Source organism: Perca fluviatilis, chromosome 19 (genome assembly GCF_010015445.1).
Source record: "Perca fluviatilis chromosome 19, GENO_Pfluv_1.0, whole genome shotgun sequence".
Taxonomy (NCBI): Eukaryota; Metazoa; Chordata; class Actinopteri; order Perciformes; family Percidae; genus Perca; species Perca fluviatilis.
In genome coordinates this window covers 17440490-17454342 of record NC_053130.1, presented here as the reverse complement: position 1 = coordinate 17454342, position 13853 = coordinate 17440490, and the positions used below count along the sequence as shown (strand labels likewise).

At 39.1% G+C, this 13853-nt stretch overlaps 1 protein-coding gene across 1 annotated transcript; it reads left to right on the top strand.

The window, feature by feature from the left end:
* The first annotated feature begins 454 nt into the window (after positions 1 to 454).
* On the top strand, positions 455 to 13802 carry eif4e1c (eukaryotic translation initiation factor 4E family member 1c). The gene is made up of 7 exons (XM_039782948.1): positions 455 to 566; positions 1868 to 1953; positions 10638 to 10733; positions 11924 to 11987; positions 12170 to 12283; positions 12408 to 12547; positions 12683 to 13802. The coding sequence occupies exons 1-7, from the start codon at positions 549 to 551 to the stop codon at positions 12795 to 12797; spliced, it is 633 nt and encodes a 210-aa protein (XP_039638882.1). The 5' UTR covers positions 455 to 548; the 3' UTR covers positions 12798 to 13802.
* The last annotated feature ends 51 nt before the right edge of the window (positions 13803 to 13853 follow it).

The window sequence follows — 13853 nt, the reverse complement described above, 5'->3', positions numbered from 1 at the left end:
CATCTACATTATCTATTGAAGCCCATTTCCGCCAATGTGATAGAAAAAAATAATGACTAGTACCTCAAAGTAATGACTTAGTTTCTGAAAATAATGACTTAGTATCTCAAAATAAGGAGAAGCTTTCTGAAAATAATGACTTAGTATCTCAAAATAATATGAAGCTTTTTGAAAAAAATGAGAAGCTTTCTCAAAATATAGTCATTATTTTGAGATGCTTGTTATTTTGAGAAATGTTCTCACTATTTTTAAATAGCATACTAACTCATTTAATGACTTTTATAATATATATTCATAATTCTAATTTTTTCTTGGCGAAAATGGGCTTCCATAACTATTATACTTATATTTGAGCTATCTACATCAAAATTATTGATATTGATTGTGTCCTTTCAAAGAATTTCTAATAAGGGTAGACCGGCTTTGGTCCTTTCTCTAGTTAACTGGACTTCGGTGGCTTCCGTAGGTGTGTGAGTGTCTGGAGTGTGACCAGAGTGACGCGGTGTGACGCAGAAGCGCTGAACAGGCAGAACATTTCTACTGTCAAGATGGCGACATCCGAGCCGGTAAGAGAGATAAGAGATGGTGAAAAAAATCGACTAATATTCATTGAAAGACTTGCTAAATATTCACTGTATCTTGCGACTTTGTTATATAATCCTGCTTCCTTGAGACGGCATCTCAATATTTGGGAAATTGTTGTGTTTCGACTCCCTGATGTGGACCACAGTTAGCAGTTAGCATGCACAGCAATGTGATGGATAAAAGGCAAGGGAGGGACTCACTGCACGTCGTTCATTCAAACTCCAATCAATGATTTGTTTTAATCTACTTCGATATTAGTTAATATCCTGGTGATCATAATTAACTATTAGCATATTTTAAATGCTCATACGATGTTAATATTGATTAAATGTTAAACAATCTTGACACGTGTGTATCTGGCTAGCTCGTAGCTAGCTTAGCATGTCTGCTAAAACTAGTGCTAGCGATGTTAACTAAGCTAGCTACCTAACTGTAGCGTTAGCTTGTATTTTACCAATTGATTATTAAGGGTTTTATACCAACCAAATGATAGCCGTTTTTTGTGAGCTGTAAACGTATAATGGTTAGAAGTGTTTGACGTTGTAGAGCTGCATACTACTGTAAAATTATTAACACTACAATTAATTAACATTGCTTTAAAATTAACAATTAACATTAACTTACATGTCGATAGTCTGGCAGTGTAACGTTATGTTTCATAACCTATTTAACAGTGTATGTGATAGCTGTGGTCCCTGAGAAAGTCTTTCAGATACCGATTCCGATACCTGAACTTTCGAATCAACCAATACCGAGTACCGATTTTTTTAACAGCTGTATACTACTAACCCCTTATGGATGTGATATAATTGCTATCCTTGTTGTATACTTTGGTTTAGGTTAAACCCTTTTTAAAACATGAAATACATACAGAGAATGAATGTCATAACTTTCTTTTAATATCTAATTTGACAGTCATAATGGAAAAAGATGTAACTACTTTAAAGTAATATCATTTTCAGGGATAAATTACGTGGTATCGGATCGGTGCATAGACTTGCATACTCACCGATACCAGCATTTTAGGCAGCATCAGAGGCATTTCTGATACTGGTATCGGTTTTGGAACAACTCTAATAGTTTAGACTATATACTAAAAATATATATCACAAGATTAGTAAAATACTAGTAAAATCTCCCACCTCAGCTTTGCATGAAAACCTGTATGAACTTTGTACATTTTGGTGGCGATCAATGAACACACAGGGAGGAGACTGACATAGATATTTATGAATAAATGTCTTTTGTTTTCAAAGATATGTGTTTGTGTGTGTCCCCGCAGAAGGCACCCGAAACTGCAGAACCACCAACTGAAAGCCAAGTCGTTGCAAATCCTGAGCAGTATATCAAGCACCCCTTGCAAAACAGGTGAGAATACAACAACTGCAGTGTTTGACAGGATATTTCAACAGAAAGGTGCTTGTGCTCACAGACTGCAGTATTCTGCATTAGTTGAGATTTAGACACTAATTGTAATACAGAATTTGTCATTTAAACAGCATTTTTGGATCCTCAAAACTTTGACCTTAATGAAAAAGTTTTTATGGCATTTTGCGATAAATACGGTAAGTCATCTGCTTGGTAACATATGGTCTACTGCTGTTAAAAAGGACCCCAATGGGTTTTCCATTATATACACATACAGTCACAACATAACATAAATAATGGGACAAAGGCTAATTACTAGAAGGAAACTAATACCGTAACACACAACATGGAGGAGGGCTCTTCAGTCTAAACAATGTATTCTCTGTATAAAGTCAAAGGCAGAAAAACTGAAATTGTTACTGTTTATTGTCCCCTTTTAGAATAAGGTCTATAGTCTTTTTATTGCAGTACATATTAATTACACATTTGAGAGGTTTGGAGAGGTTGCATGAAACCGGTTTTGCACTGAAAAGCAAATGGAAGGTCATTTACAGATTTTTCAATCCTTAAAGGTCCGATGGCATGAAAATTTCACTTTATGCAGTTTTTTAACATTAATATGAGTTCCCCCAGCCTGCCTATGGTCCCCCAGTGGTTAGAAATGGTGATAGGTATAAACCAAGCCCTGGGTATCCTGCTCTGCCTTTTGAGAAAATGAAAGCTCAGATGGGCCAATTTGCAATCTTCCCTTTTATGATGTCATAAGGGGAAAGGTTACCTCCCATTTCTCTGTTTTGCCCGCCCAGAGAATTTGGCCCACCCATGAGAAAGAGAGAGAGACACATGGCTTGCAAATGAGCGAAGCATGGCAGTTGGTCAAGGCCACACCCCCACCCTCCACCTTGCCCCCCCTCTCTCCTCCTCAATAGCATTTACAACTACAGACACAGAAAGGGCGCATCCTAAGGAAAGTTCATTGTGGGACTGGCTCTAGTGGCTGTAATTCTGCACCAATGCTGAATTTCGGGAAAGAGACTTCAGATATAGTATTGGGGACCACTAAGGCCTATATAAAAGCATCCAAAAAGCAGCATGTAATAGGACCTTTAAAAATGTAAAACTGCCTTGACTTTTAACTTTAGGTACTTAGACTTACTACCAACAATGATTGGGTACTGCTGGTTTCGATACCAGCTGAGTAGAGAAAGTAGTCAAAGTGCTTCTCCACTGTGACTTGTAAACTGGTATTTTGTGTTAATGTTTTTAAACCATCACGTTTAATAAGATGATTTGGAGAAAATTCGTTTTTTGACAACTGGTGGATATTTGTTTTGTTGAAGAGTGCCAAAGCAAAGAAAAGTCACAAGAAAATCATGATAGTAAATTTACAGGTAAATTATATCATGTAAGTGGAGACTGTTTTTAGGTTTAAATCAGAAGCTTCCTACTCTGCATGTCAGTGTTGCAATTGTTCACTATTGTCCTTTTAGAAATGTTATCATAGTTCTGTGGAGGTGACGAGCTATTCAGGAGCATTGTACAGGCGGTTTAGGAAATGCTGAATAGTTAGTAAGTCACTTCTAGGCCATTCTGCTTGTTCAGCCCAGCCTCAGAGGTCAAGGTTGTCCACATCTGCTGCTCTAGCTATTCTGGTTTTAGGTGCTCAGATTTGATTTAAACTGTGGTCGGCTTTTTGTATTTGGATGCGTCCACTGAACAGTGAATGGTAAAAGGCTCATTTAGAGCTTCCGACTTGCCTCACAACTGTTCTTCACTATAGGGAAGTCCTGGCTTGTTGAATAGAATTTTGTAAGACTGGTGTGTTATGTATTATATACTAATATAAACCTAATACACGGTTTCCAGTGTATTAGGTACACCTATCTAAAACTATTGCTTTCTTTCTCTACAGCATCACAATCGCCAAAATGACCATTTCTTGTTACTTATTCACAACACACACGTGCACTGATACAATTTATCTGCAGTAAGCTAATATCTGCCCATATGTTGGCAACATAACAATTTACATAGGTTTTAATACTGTGATTTAGTTAAAGTGTGTCATGATTTTAGATAACACAAGGTTGTCATACCATTCCTCATTCATTAAATGTTGACATACAGTAACGGCCTCTTTGAGCCCCTCTGTTGATTCTTATGTCTCTTAGAGCTGGGCGGTATGACCAAACATTTTTATCACGGTATTTTTTAGGATTCTGCCGGTTTCACGGTATATCACGGTATTTTCTTTCTTTTGCTTGACTGGGCCTTTATATAGGTTTATAATGGCTTATTCTACTGTCAGGAGTACATAGAATACCACAAAAACATTTTAATGTCATGTTTACTAAAAGCTTTGATTACTAAAGGGTTTGCTTGGCTCCATAACATTCTACAATAATGTTATATAAAGGAGAATGCATGAAAGTTACAGAATCTAAACTATTTTTATTGTGCAAACTGCAAAGTAGTCGAATGAATACACATACTTTTCAAAACAAAATAGTTGTAAGATAGTTGTATAAACACTACCTTGGCCACAGGTAAGTTTGGTTGTTGTAGAAAAGTGGGCGACTGAATGTAGCTCCGCTGTCGGCCTCCTTCAGTGTTTGAATAATGTTAGTAGGTTGAGAGATGTATTTCAGCGAGGCAAGACATCTTAAATCCAGTGTTTTAATCATTGCTCTGAACCTGTCTGTCTCCCGTCTTTCTCAACTGTCTGTAGCGGGACCGTAGGTGGATTGTTATTGCGTTCATAATGTTGCTCCGCTGCATGCTTGAAGTGACATGTCTTTAATGTTAGCACGGCCGAGTAACGTTAAAGCGACGGACAACAACAGTGGCTAAATTATGTCCAATTCTTTAAGAAACAAAAAACTTCAGAACAACAGACTGCTCCTCTTGAGCATACGTTGTTCTGGTGTATCTCCGGTCTTTCTTCATCCTCTAACTTTCTCCTCTGTTCTTGAATGTGCAGTAGCGACCAGAGCCTCTCCCAGCTTAACAGACTGTTATGCTACCTGGCTAGCTAGCAGCTATAATGTTAGCCAACATGTCTGGCGGTGTAAATTTGTAAATGTAAAATTATTAGTGTTTAGAAATAGTTTGTCACAAATTGTTGTGTGCTATGGTGTTTTATCCTGTTAAAGAGTGTTTGTTGTGGGTTATTGTGTTATAAAGTTACTACCATGAGTGAGAAGGGTACGCCGTTAACAGGGCTCCTGTTCTCAATTCACTCGCAGATTAGCTAGCTACTTCGGCCGTAGCGCTCTCTGCGGCAATGCACTGGTATTACGGTATATGAAAAATTTGTATCGTACGGGAAATTAATACCGGTATACTAGGGATGGGCATGATTACTTGACGATCGATAATTTATTAAGAATTTCGTCGATCACGTTAATTTGTTATTGATTAAACTAATGCTGGTTGCGTGGCATAGTGAGTCTTGAACAATGAAATTAATTTCAGTGTGGCAGCAATTAAACATTTTACCACCTGGAGGCAATATTTGACTCCATACTCAGTTACCTGGCTGCGAGTTTCCATTATGATTTCAAAAGTAATCATGAAGAGGACACGGTGAAGTGTGGCGTGGGACCATTTTGATTTAAAAAAAACGACTTAGTTCACTGCAAACACTGATGCTGTGTATAAGTACAACACGGCCACGACTCAAATGATGTAGCCTACCACTAAACAAAGTGCACCCGACCCTGGTTAATGTCGGTGGCCGCCGCGGTGCATCCTGCTCTGTCTCAACCTAGCATAAACTCGGCGTTAACACGGAGGAGCTGCGATGCAAAACGAGCATTGAAAATTACCCAAGGGACCTGCAAGTTCATTGCGATGGATATTTGAACCAGCATATCACGTTTCGTCACGATGTACCATCACCAGACTGGTAGAAACTCACTACGAAGAACGGAATAAGGTTCCCTGGGCTGGCAAAGTTAGCGCAGAGGTACCTGTGCATCCCGGCAACGGAGCTGTTTTCGGCGGCTGGACTGACGGTCACCAGGTAGTGGTCGTGTCTGACCCCAGATCATGTCAACATGCTTATCTTTCTTAACAAACATCAGTAGACTGGTGCAGAAGTTGTATCTGAGTTAGCCTACTGGTTATTTTGTTATTGGGCTTTGTCCGTGCCTTGGATAGTTTTGAGTTACATTTTAACAAAACCTGTCAGATCTAGTATTATGTTTTGGGTTAGGTTATTATTTAACATGATTCTTTTTATTTATTATTTTGGAACAAACGAGGGTCTCTGTTTAAGAACGCCGGCTCACAGCTGCAGGTTCTGCTGCTTCAGAGCACCACACCGCAGCGCATACAGTGAGGAAAATTAAGTATTTGAACACCCTGCTATTTTGCAAGTTCTCCCACTTGGAAATCATGGAGGGGTCTGAAATTGTCATCATAGGTGCATGTCCACTGTGAGAGACATAATCTAAAAAAAAAAATCCAGAAATCACAATGTATGATTTTTTTTTTTTAAATATTTGTATGATACAGTTGCAAATAAGTATTTGAACACCTGAGAAAATCAATGTTAATATTTGGTACAGTAGCCTTTGTTTGCAATTACAGAGGTCAAACGTTTCCTGTAGTTTTTCACCAGGTTTGCACACACTGCAGGAGGGATTTTGGCCCACTCCTCCGCACAGATCTTCTCTAGATCAGTCAGGTTTCTAGGCTGTCGCTGAGAAACACGGAGTTTGAGCTCCCTCCAAAGATTCTCTATTGGGTTTAGGCCTGGAGACTGGCTAGGCCACGCCAGAACCTTGATATGCTTCTTACAGAGCCACTCCTTGGTTATCCTGGCTGTGTGCTTCGGGTCATTGTCATGTTGGAAGACCCAGCCTCGACCCATCTTCAATGCTCTAACTGAGGGAAGGAGGTTGTTCCCCAAAATCTCGCAATACATGGCCCCGGTCATCCTCTCCTTAATACAGTGCAGTCGCCCTGTCCCATGTGCAGAAAAACACCCCCAAAGCATGATGCTACCATCCCCATGCTTCACAGTAGGGATGGTGTTCTTGGGATGGTACTCATCAATCTTCTTCCTCCAAACACGGTTAGTGGAATTATGACCAAAAAGTTCTATTTTGGTCTCATCTGACCACAAGACTTTCTCCCATGACTCCTCTGGATCATCCAAATGGTCATTGGCAAACTTAAGACGGGCCTTGACATGTGCTGGTTTAAGCAGGGGAACCTTCCGTGCCATGCATGATTTCAAACCATGACGTCTTAGTGTATTACCAACAGTGACCGTGGAAACGGTGGTCCCAGCTCTTTTCAGGTCATTGAACAGCTCCTCCCGTGTAGTCCTGGGCTGATTTCTCACCTTTCTTAGGATCATTGAGACCCCATGAGGTGAGATCTTGCATGGAGCCCCAGTCCGAGGGAGATTGACATGTCATGTTTAGCTTCTTCCATTTTCTAATGATTGCTCAAACAGTGGACCTTTTTTCACCAAGCTGCTTGGCAATTTCCCCGTAGCCCTTTCCAGCCTTGTGGAGGTGTACAATTTTGTCTCTAGTGTCTTTGGACAACTCTTTGGTCTTGGCCATGTTAGTAGTTGGATTCTTACTGATTATATGGGGTGGACAGGTGTCTTTATGCAGCTAACGACCTTAAACAGGTGCATCTAATTTAGGATAATAAATGGAGTGGAGGGGGACATTTTAAAGGCAGACTAACAGGTCTTTGAGGGTCAGAATTCTAGCTGATAGACAGGTGTTCAAATACTTATTTGCAGCTGTATCATACAAATAAGTAGTTACAAAATCATACATTGTGATTTCTGGAATTTATTTTTTTAGATTATGTCTCTCACAGTGGACATGCACCTACGATGACAATTTCAGACCCCTCCATGATTTCCAAGTGGGAGAACTCGCAAAATAGCAGGGTGTTCAAATACTTATTTTCCTCACTGTATATCTATTATCTATATCTATAACCTCCAGTTTAACTGCCACAAGTTCTACTTCTTGTAATTAAGATATCGAGGAAAAACACGCTGTATTTTCATTGCATTTTTAACTTAAAAATATTAATGATTAATCGATAGCCGATCGTTAATTCTCCCAAAGATCAACTAAGAAAATTTAATCGAATGCCCATCCCTAGTATACACCGGTATACCGCCCAGCACTAACGTCTCTCCATTTGTGGTGCCTTTATGTCAAAACAAGAGCACAGTTGTGGCCGGGTTGGATCAGTGGGTAGAGGTATATGCCTCGACGCAGAAGGTCCAGGGTTCAAGTCCGACCTGAGACGATTTTCCTGCATGTCATCTCCCTCTCTCTCAACCCTTTCATATCTAGCTGTTCTTTCCATTAAAGGCTGAAATGCCCCAAAAAAATCAAAAAAAAAAAAATGATACAAGAGCACAGTTAGCCAAGATAGCTACACCTGTGTTTGGCAATACAATCCACCACCAACGGAGGAAACGGTTGAATGACTTTTTTAATTGGTCTGAGTCATATTAGTGAGAGAATTGAGTGACACATGAGGAGCAGGGCCCTCGATAAATCCATCACTGACTTGACCTAATATCTACCGTGTTTGTTTAGATGCCACTCAGGTAAACAAATTGTTGTCAGCTGGGTTCACCAGAGGCCTGTACTACGAAGCAGGATTTGGCGTTAGCGAGCTAACTTCAGGTTCAACCCAGGATTTACTGTATCACGAAGGTGGATCACTTTTTATCGGTTTCAATCGCCGTGGTAACTCATGCTGAACGCCTAACCTAGTCGGGAGCAGGTTAAGTTGGTGATTAGAGATCAACCGGTGTAAAAGCAACGCCTACTGACCAATCAATACTCGATTGATAACACAGAGAGAGAGAGAGAGAGAGAGAACCGTTAACATTCCCTGATGGGTATTTTTATGAAATGTGTGTATATATTTTAATGGGAGGGAATTGCATATCGGCTTAGCAGTGTGTCGCCAATGCGCACATCGGTTTGAATTATGTTTTATTTGCTCTCACGATCGCTTCCCACTGCCAGGGTTGCAACTGAAATAATAGGCTAAAGCAACGACAGTTTATGGAAAGCACAAGTGTAATTATCGTCAGATCTTGGTCCTGACGGGGGGGGAAGGGTTTTTTTTGCATTCCTTTTTTCATTCCTGTTTTAGGAACGGCGGCATGTTTTCCCTGTAAAACCGAGTCGGTGTTCTTCATATTTATGTAGAATTATAATTTGCTCTTATATATAACATAAGCGTAAAAAGCGTCTGGTAGATGTTTGCGATTGTTCGTGGTGCGCATATAACATAAGCGTAAAAAGCGTCTGGTAGATGTTTGCGATTGTTCGTGGTGCGCAAACACCGCCTCTTTTATGTGAATGCGCGCGCCGCTGGATTGGGAAACCCTGAGTTGCCTGAACTAGGTGATAACCAGCGTTGTGATACAGCTTATGCGGGACCGCGGTTGTTAGGTTAGGTGAAGCCGGATAATTGAAAGAGATCCAGGGCATGTTGATCTTGCTTTGTAGTACTTCGTAGGCCTCTGAAGAGTCACCCCTGTATGCTGTCTAGTCCCTCCACCACTCTTGTGTAATAATGTGTGCCAGTGGAGTTTCTACATGACAGGAGTACAGTTTAATGCTATGATTTGTCTTCGTTCAGTGAAGTAACATCTGTGTTTATGGCACATGGGTGTGGTTGATGGTTGGTTCCTGTTGTTGTGGTGGTGGTAGTGGTTGGGGGCGGTGGAGAGCGCAGGGTTCGGCTAATGTCCTGTCATTGCCCTCATCCCTTCCCTGCTAGCCCCATCCCTCCTGGCAATAGATGAAAGAATAACAGCGTCTGTCACAAACAAAGGCTGCACTTGTAGTGCTGATGATGGCCAGCTTTCTCTGTTCTTTTGCATCGATATGCATACTGTTGTGTTCTGTTGTGAAATAGGGTGTGTATCTGTGTTATTAGGACTTTAACTTAAGGTTATTTTGTTTTTCATACAATAGTACTCACAGTAAATTACTTTTTAGACATTTCCTCAGACTACTGAGATTTAAGAATATTCTTGTTTTGCTGTTCAAAAAATATATATATACAGTACAGGCCAAAAGTTCGGACACACCTTCTCATTCAAATGCGTTTCCTTTTATTTTCATGACTATTTACATTGTAGATTCTCACTGAAGGCATCACAACTATGAATGAACACATATGGAATTATGTACTTAACAAAAAAGTGTGAAATAACTGAAAACATGTCTTATATTTTAGATTCTTCAAAGTAGCCACCCTTTGCTTTTTTATTAAGGGAAAAATTCCACTAATTAACCCTGACAAAGCACACCTGTGAAGTGAAAACCATTTCAGGTGACTACCTCATGAAGCTCATTGAGAGAACACCAAGGGTTTGCAGAGTTATCAAAAAAGCATATATTTTAAGAATCTAAAATATAAGACATGTTTTCAGTTATTTCACACTTTTTTGTTAAGTACATAATTCCATGTGTTCATTCATAGTTTTGATGCCTTCAGTGAGAATCTACAATGTAAATAGTCATGAAAATAAAGAAACACATTGAATGAGAAGGTGTGTCCAAACTTTTGGCCTGTACTGTATATACACTGTATATGCACGATTGTACTTTAGTAATTTCCCTACAGTCCGTTACTTGCTGAGTGTTTTGATTCTTGTTTTTTCCTTTCAGATGGGCCCTGTGGTATTTCAAAAACGACAAGAGCAAAAGCTGGACAGAGAACTTGCGTCTCATTTCCAAGTTTGACACAGTTGAAGACTTTTGGGCGTAAGTTTTCTCTACTAATCCTGTTATGTTTTTGTCACTTTATAAACCTCAGAAGAATGGCATATTGAAAAACAAGTGTCTTACTCAGTGAATACACGTGAAGATAAGAAGGGATTTCTTGAAGCCAAAGCCAGATTTAGAGAAATTAGCTGGTCATTAAATTATTTCTAACACAGATGGGGGCACAGATCACTGAATAGTGGTGTACATTAAGTTAACATGCGGGTAATTTGAGTATGCAACAACTTTGTTTATGCTTATATTTTCCTCTATTTTCCCAATTAGCAGAACAACTTTTACTGGAAAGCGACTGGCACCTTTTCAAATAATATGTAAAATCCAAGGGAATTTACAGGTTTAAAGGGGAAATTTGGCACCTTTACTTTGGATGTCCATTGAAGAAATAAATTTCTCAGTGTGTGCTATATTGAATGAGAAAGTGAGTTCTCCTGCTTGTGGAGCCATGGCAGCTGTGCCTACATTTACCAGGATGCATTGCACGAGCAGCGCTAAACTCTCAAAATAAACTCCCTAAATGAGAAGAAAATGAAAAATACAACCGGGCACCTTTTGAATTTAAGTTTCTCTTTCTCCGAACTAAGATGAGATTAATTAAGGTTACATTGGTAACTCATCATAAAACACACTTCATTCAAACGGGACACAAAAAAAAAAACTCACTGAATAGTCTTAGTTAAGTCTTTACACTGTTTCAACAGTCAGCATCTTTTTTTTTTTTTAAATCTTAATTCACAGTAAGATCTGAAAATATGCCGGCTCCCCTAGTTAGTTTGTAATACAATAGAAGTTTGTAAACGACATTGTGTTCCCAGCTACCAAAGCTAAAGTAGCTTGTAGTTCTTCTAGACACCAGTGATGTCACTGGTGTCATGAATTTGAGCAGATTTTTCCGCTGCGTCCAGCTGAGCACCAGAGACACAGAACATTTAAAGGACCACAGACTTAAGTTCACACCATATCCCTCATTCAGATAGAGATAAGGTTGAAAATCACATAATTGTCCTTTTTAAGTGCTTGTGTAAAAGGGGCTCAATATGTAGACTTTTATCGCTATTGAATTAATTCTTCACTGTACCAATGAATCTGAACTATGTCCGATGAAGCTCATACTGTCACTCTAGTCAAAAGGTTGGAATACTGTACTTCCAACACTATTCTGTGTCTTACAGATTATACAACCACATACAGCAACCAAGCAAACTTGGCTTTGGCTGCGATTATTGTTTATTTAAGGTAAGGCCTTTAAAAATCTTTCTTTTTTTTTTTAAGAAAAATGTTTCCCTTTTCAACCATTGGGATGTTTGCAGCATGTAAAATTACACTCATTCGAGCAGCAGAGTTAAATTTATGACTGCAAATTCATAGTAGTGAAACCATTAATTAAGATTTAATAGCGTTTTGACTTTGTGTGTCAGGATGGGATCAAGCCAATGTGGGAGGACGATAGGAACAAGCTGGGGGGTCGATGGCTGATGACTCTCAATAAGCAACAGAGACACAATGACCTTGACCGCTACTGGATGGAGACGGTAAGACAACTGTTTTCATGGAGCAGCTCACAGATAAACCTATTCCTTCTTAACGATTGGGATTCATGATACAAACATACAACAATTATGACTCATAGCGTGTCACGTTTTGTGTATTTTGCAGCTCTTGTGTTTAGTCGGTGAGTCATTTGATGAGGCAAGTGAAGATGTGTGTGGAGCTGTGGTCAACGTCAGACCTAAAGGTGACAAAATAGCCATCTGGACGAGCAACTGCCAAAACAGGGAAGCCATCATGACGATAGGGTAAGTTGAAAAGTCACATCGTCGACAGGAAATAATGCAAGTACAAGTGGTGGAAAGTACTGTAGCTGACCACTAGATGGAGACACTAAGTTAGTGTTAGTCTTCACACAGCACTCATTGTTTTTCTTTCCACAGGCAAAATTATAAAGAGCGTCTGAACCTCCCCATCAAAGCCTTGATTGGCTACCAGTCGCATGACGACACATCCAGCAAGAGTGGGTCCACCACCAAGAACATGTACTCCGTTTGAAAAACTCCACCACCCCCATTTCAACTTGCTGTAGATTTAAACAATTACAGACCGCATCATCACAATAATAATTTTGAGTTGTCAAGTGTCTTTTCCTTTTTATTGAGAAGAGAATTGTTCATAGTGTATACAGCTGGAGCTTCCTGCAACATGAGAAACCAGTGGGGTGATGTTTATAAATAGGGAGGAGGCCAGAAAGGAGTATTTAGTTCAAAATGTAACTGGTGAGCGAGATAATACAAATTATTTCCTTTTTAGAGTTGAAGAGTTCTGTGATTAATACCAGTGGCCTCCCCTAGCTTAGCTAAGAAAAATGTTTTTTTCAGTACTTAATAACTAAAACTATACAGTCTTGCGTTTTTCTTATGCTGAGTTCTCACTCAGTACAAAAACAGTTTCTCACCTCACAGGTAAAGAGGAAAGTCATCTTATCCTTTCACTGAACAATTTTTAATGGCAATTTTAACTTGATTTTTCCAGAAGTGTTACGCATGAGTTGGGTTTTCAGACACACCCACTTGAAGAATCTACAGTATCTTAAAGGTTTGTAAAAGCTGTGGTCGCACTCCAAAGTATATGGTTTGGATTTGGGGCCACTTATTGTTTCAGCCATGCTGGAATTGTGGAATATTGCTTGTAGAACTTTTTTAACTTTTTTTCTTCCCCTTACATTTATTTATAATGTATGCATTGCAGTTGAATTACTTAGTTGAAAGACGACCATGAAATGTTTTTTTCTTTTCTTTTTTTTTATATATATAGAGTACTGCATATAGATGAATTTTTTTTACCATAAAGTAAAGATGCTGAAAGAATTAGGTGTGCTTTTCACTGTTTTCTTCCTAACAAAAACTGTAGATAATGTCACACTCCTCTCTTGTTTAATGCAAAGAAAAGATATTCATTGTGAAATGATTTTGCTGATAATGTATCTTTATCTGTAATTCCAGGATGTATATTACCTTCTTTCAAGTAAAGGTTAAGTGCTTTGCATTAAAACCAGAACCATGTTGTCTTGTCATTACATTTATGGTTTTACAGATCTGCTAATTACTT

Bases quoted from the DNA above. Each gene is read 5' to 3' on its own strand.
- eif4e1c (XM_039782948.1), top strand. The intron at 11,988-12,169 runs GTAAGGCCTTTA...TTTGTGTGTCAG, and splicing joins GCGATTATTGTTTATTTAAG to GATGGGATCAAGCCAATGTG. The intron at 12,548-12,682 runs GTAAGTTGAAAA...TTCTTTCCACAG, and splicing joins GAAGCCATCATGACGATAGG to GCAAAATTATAAAGAGCGTC.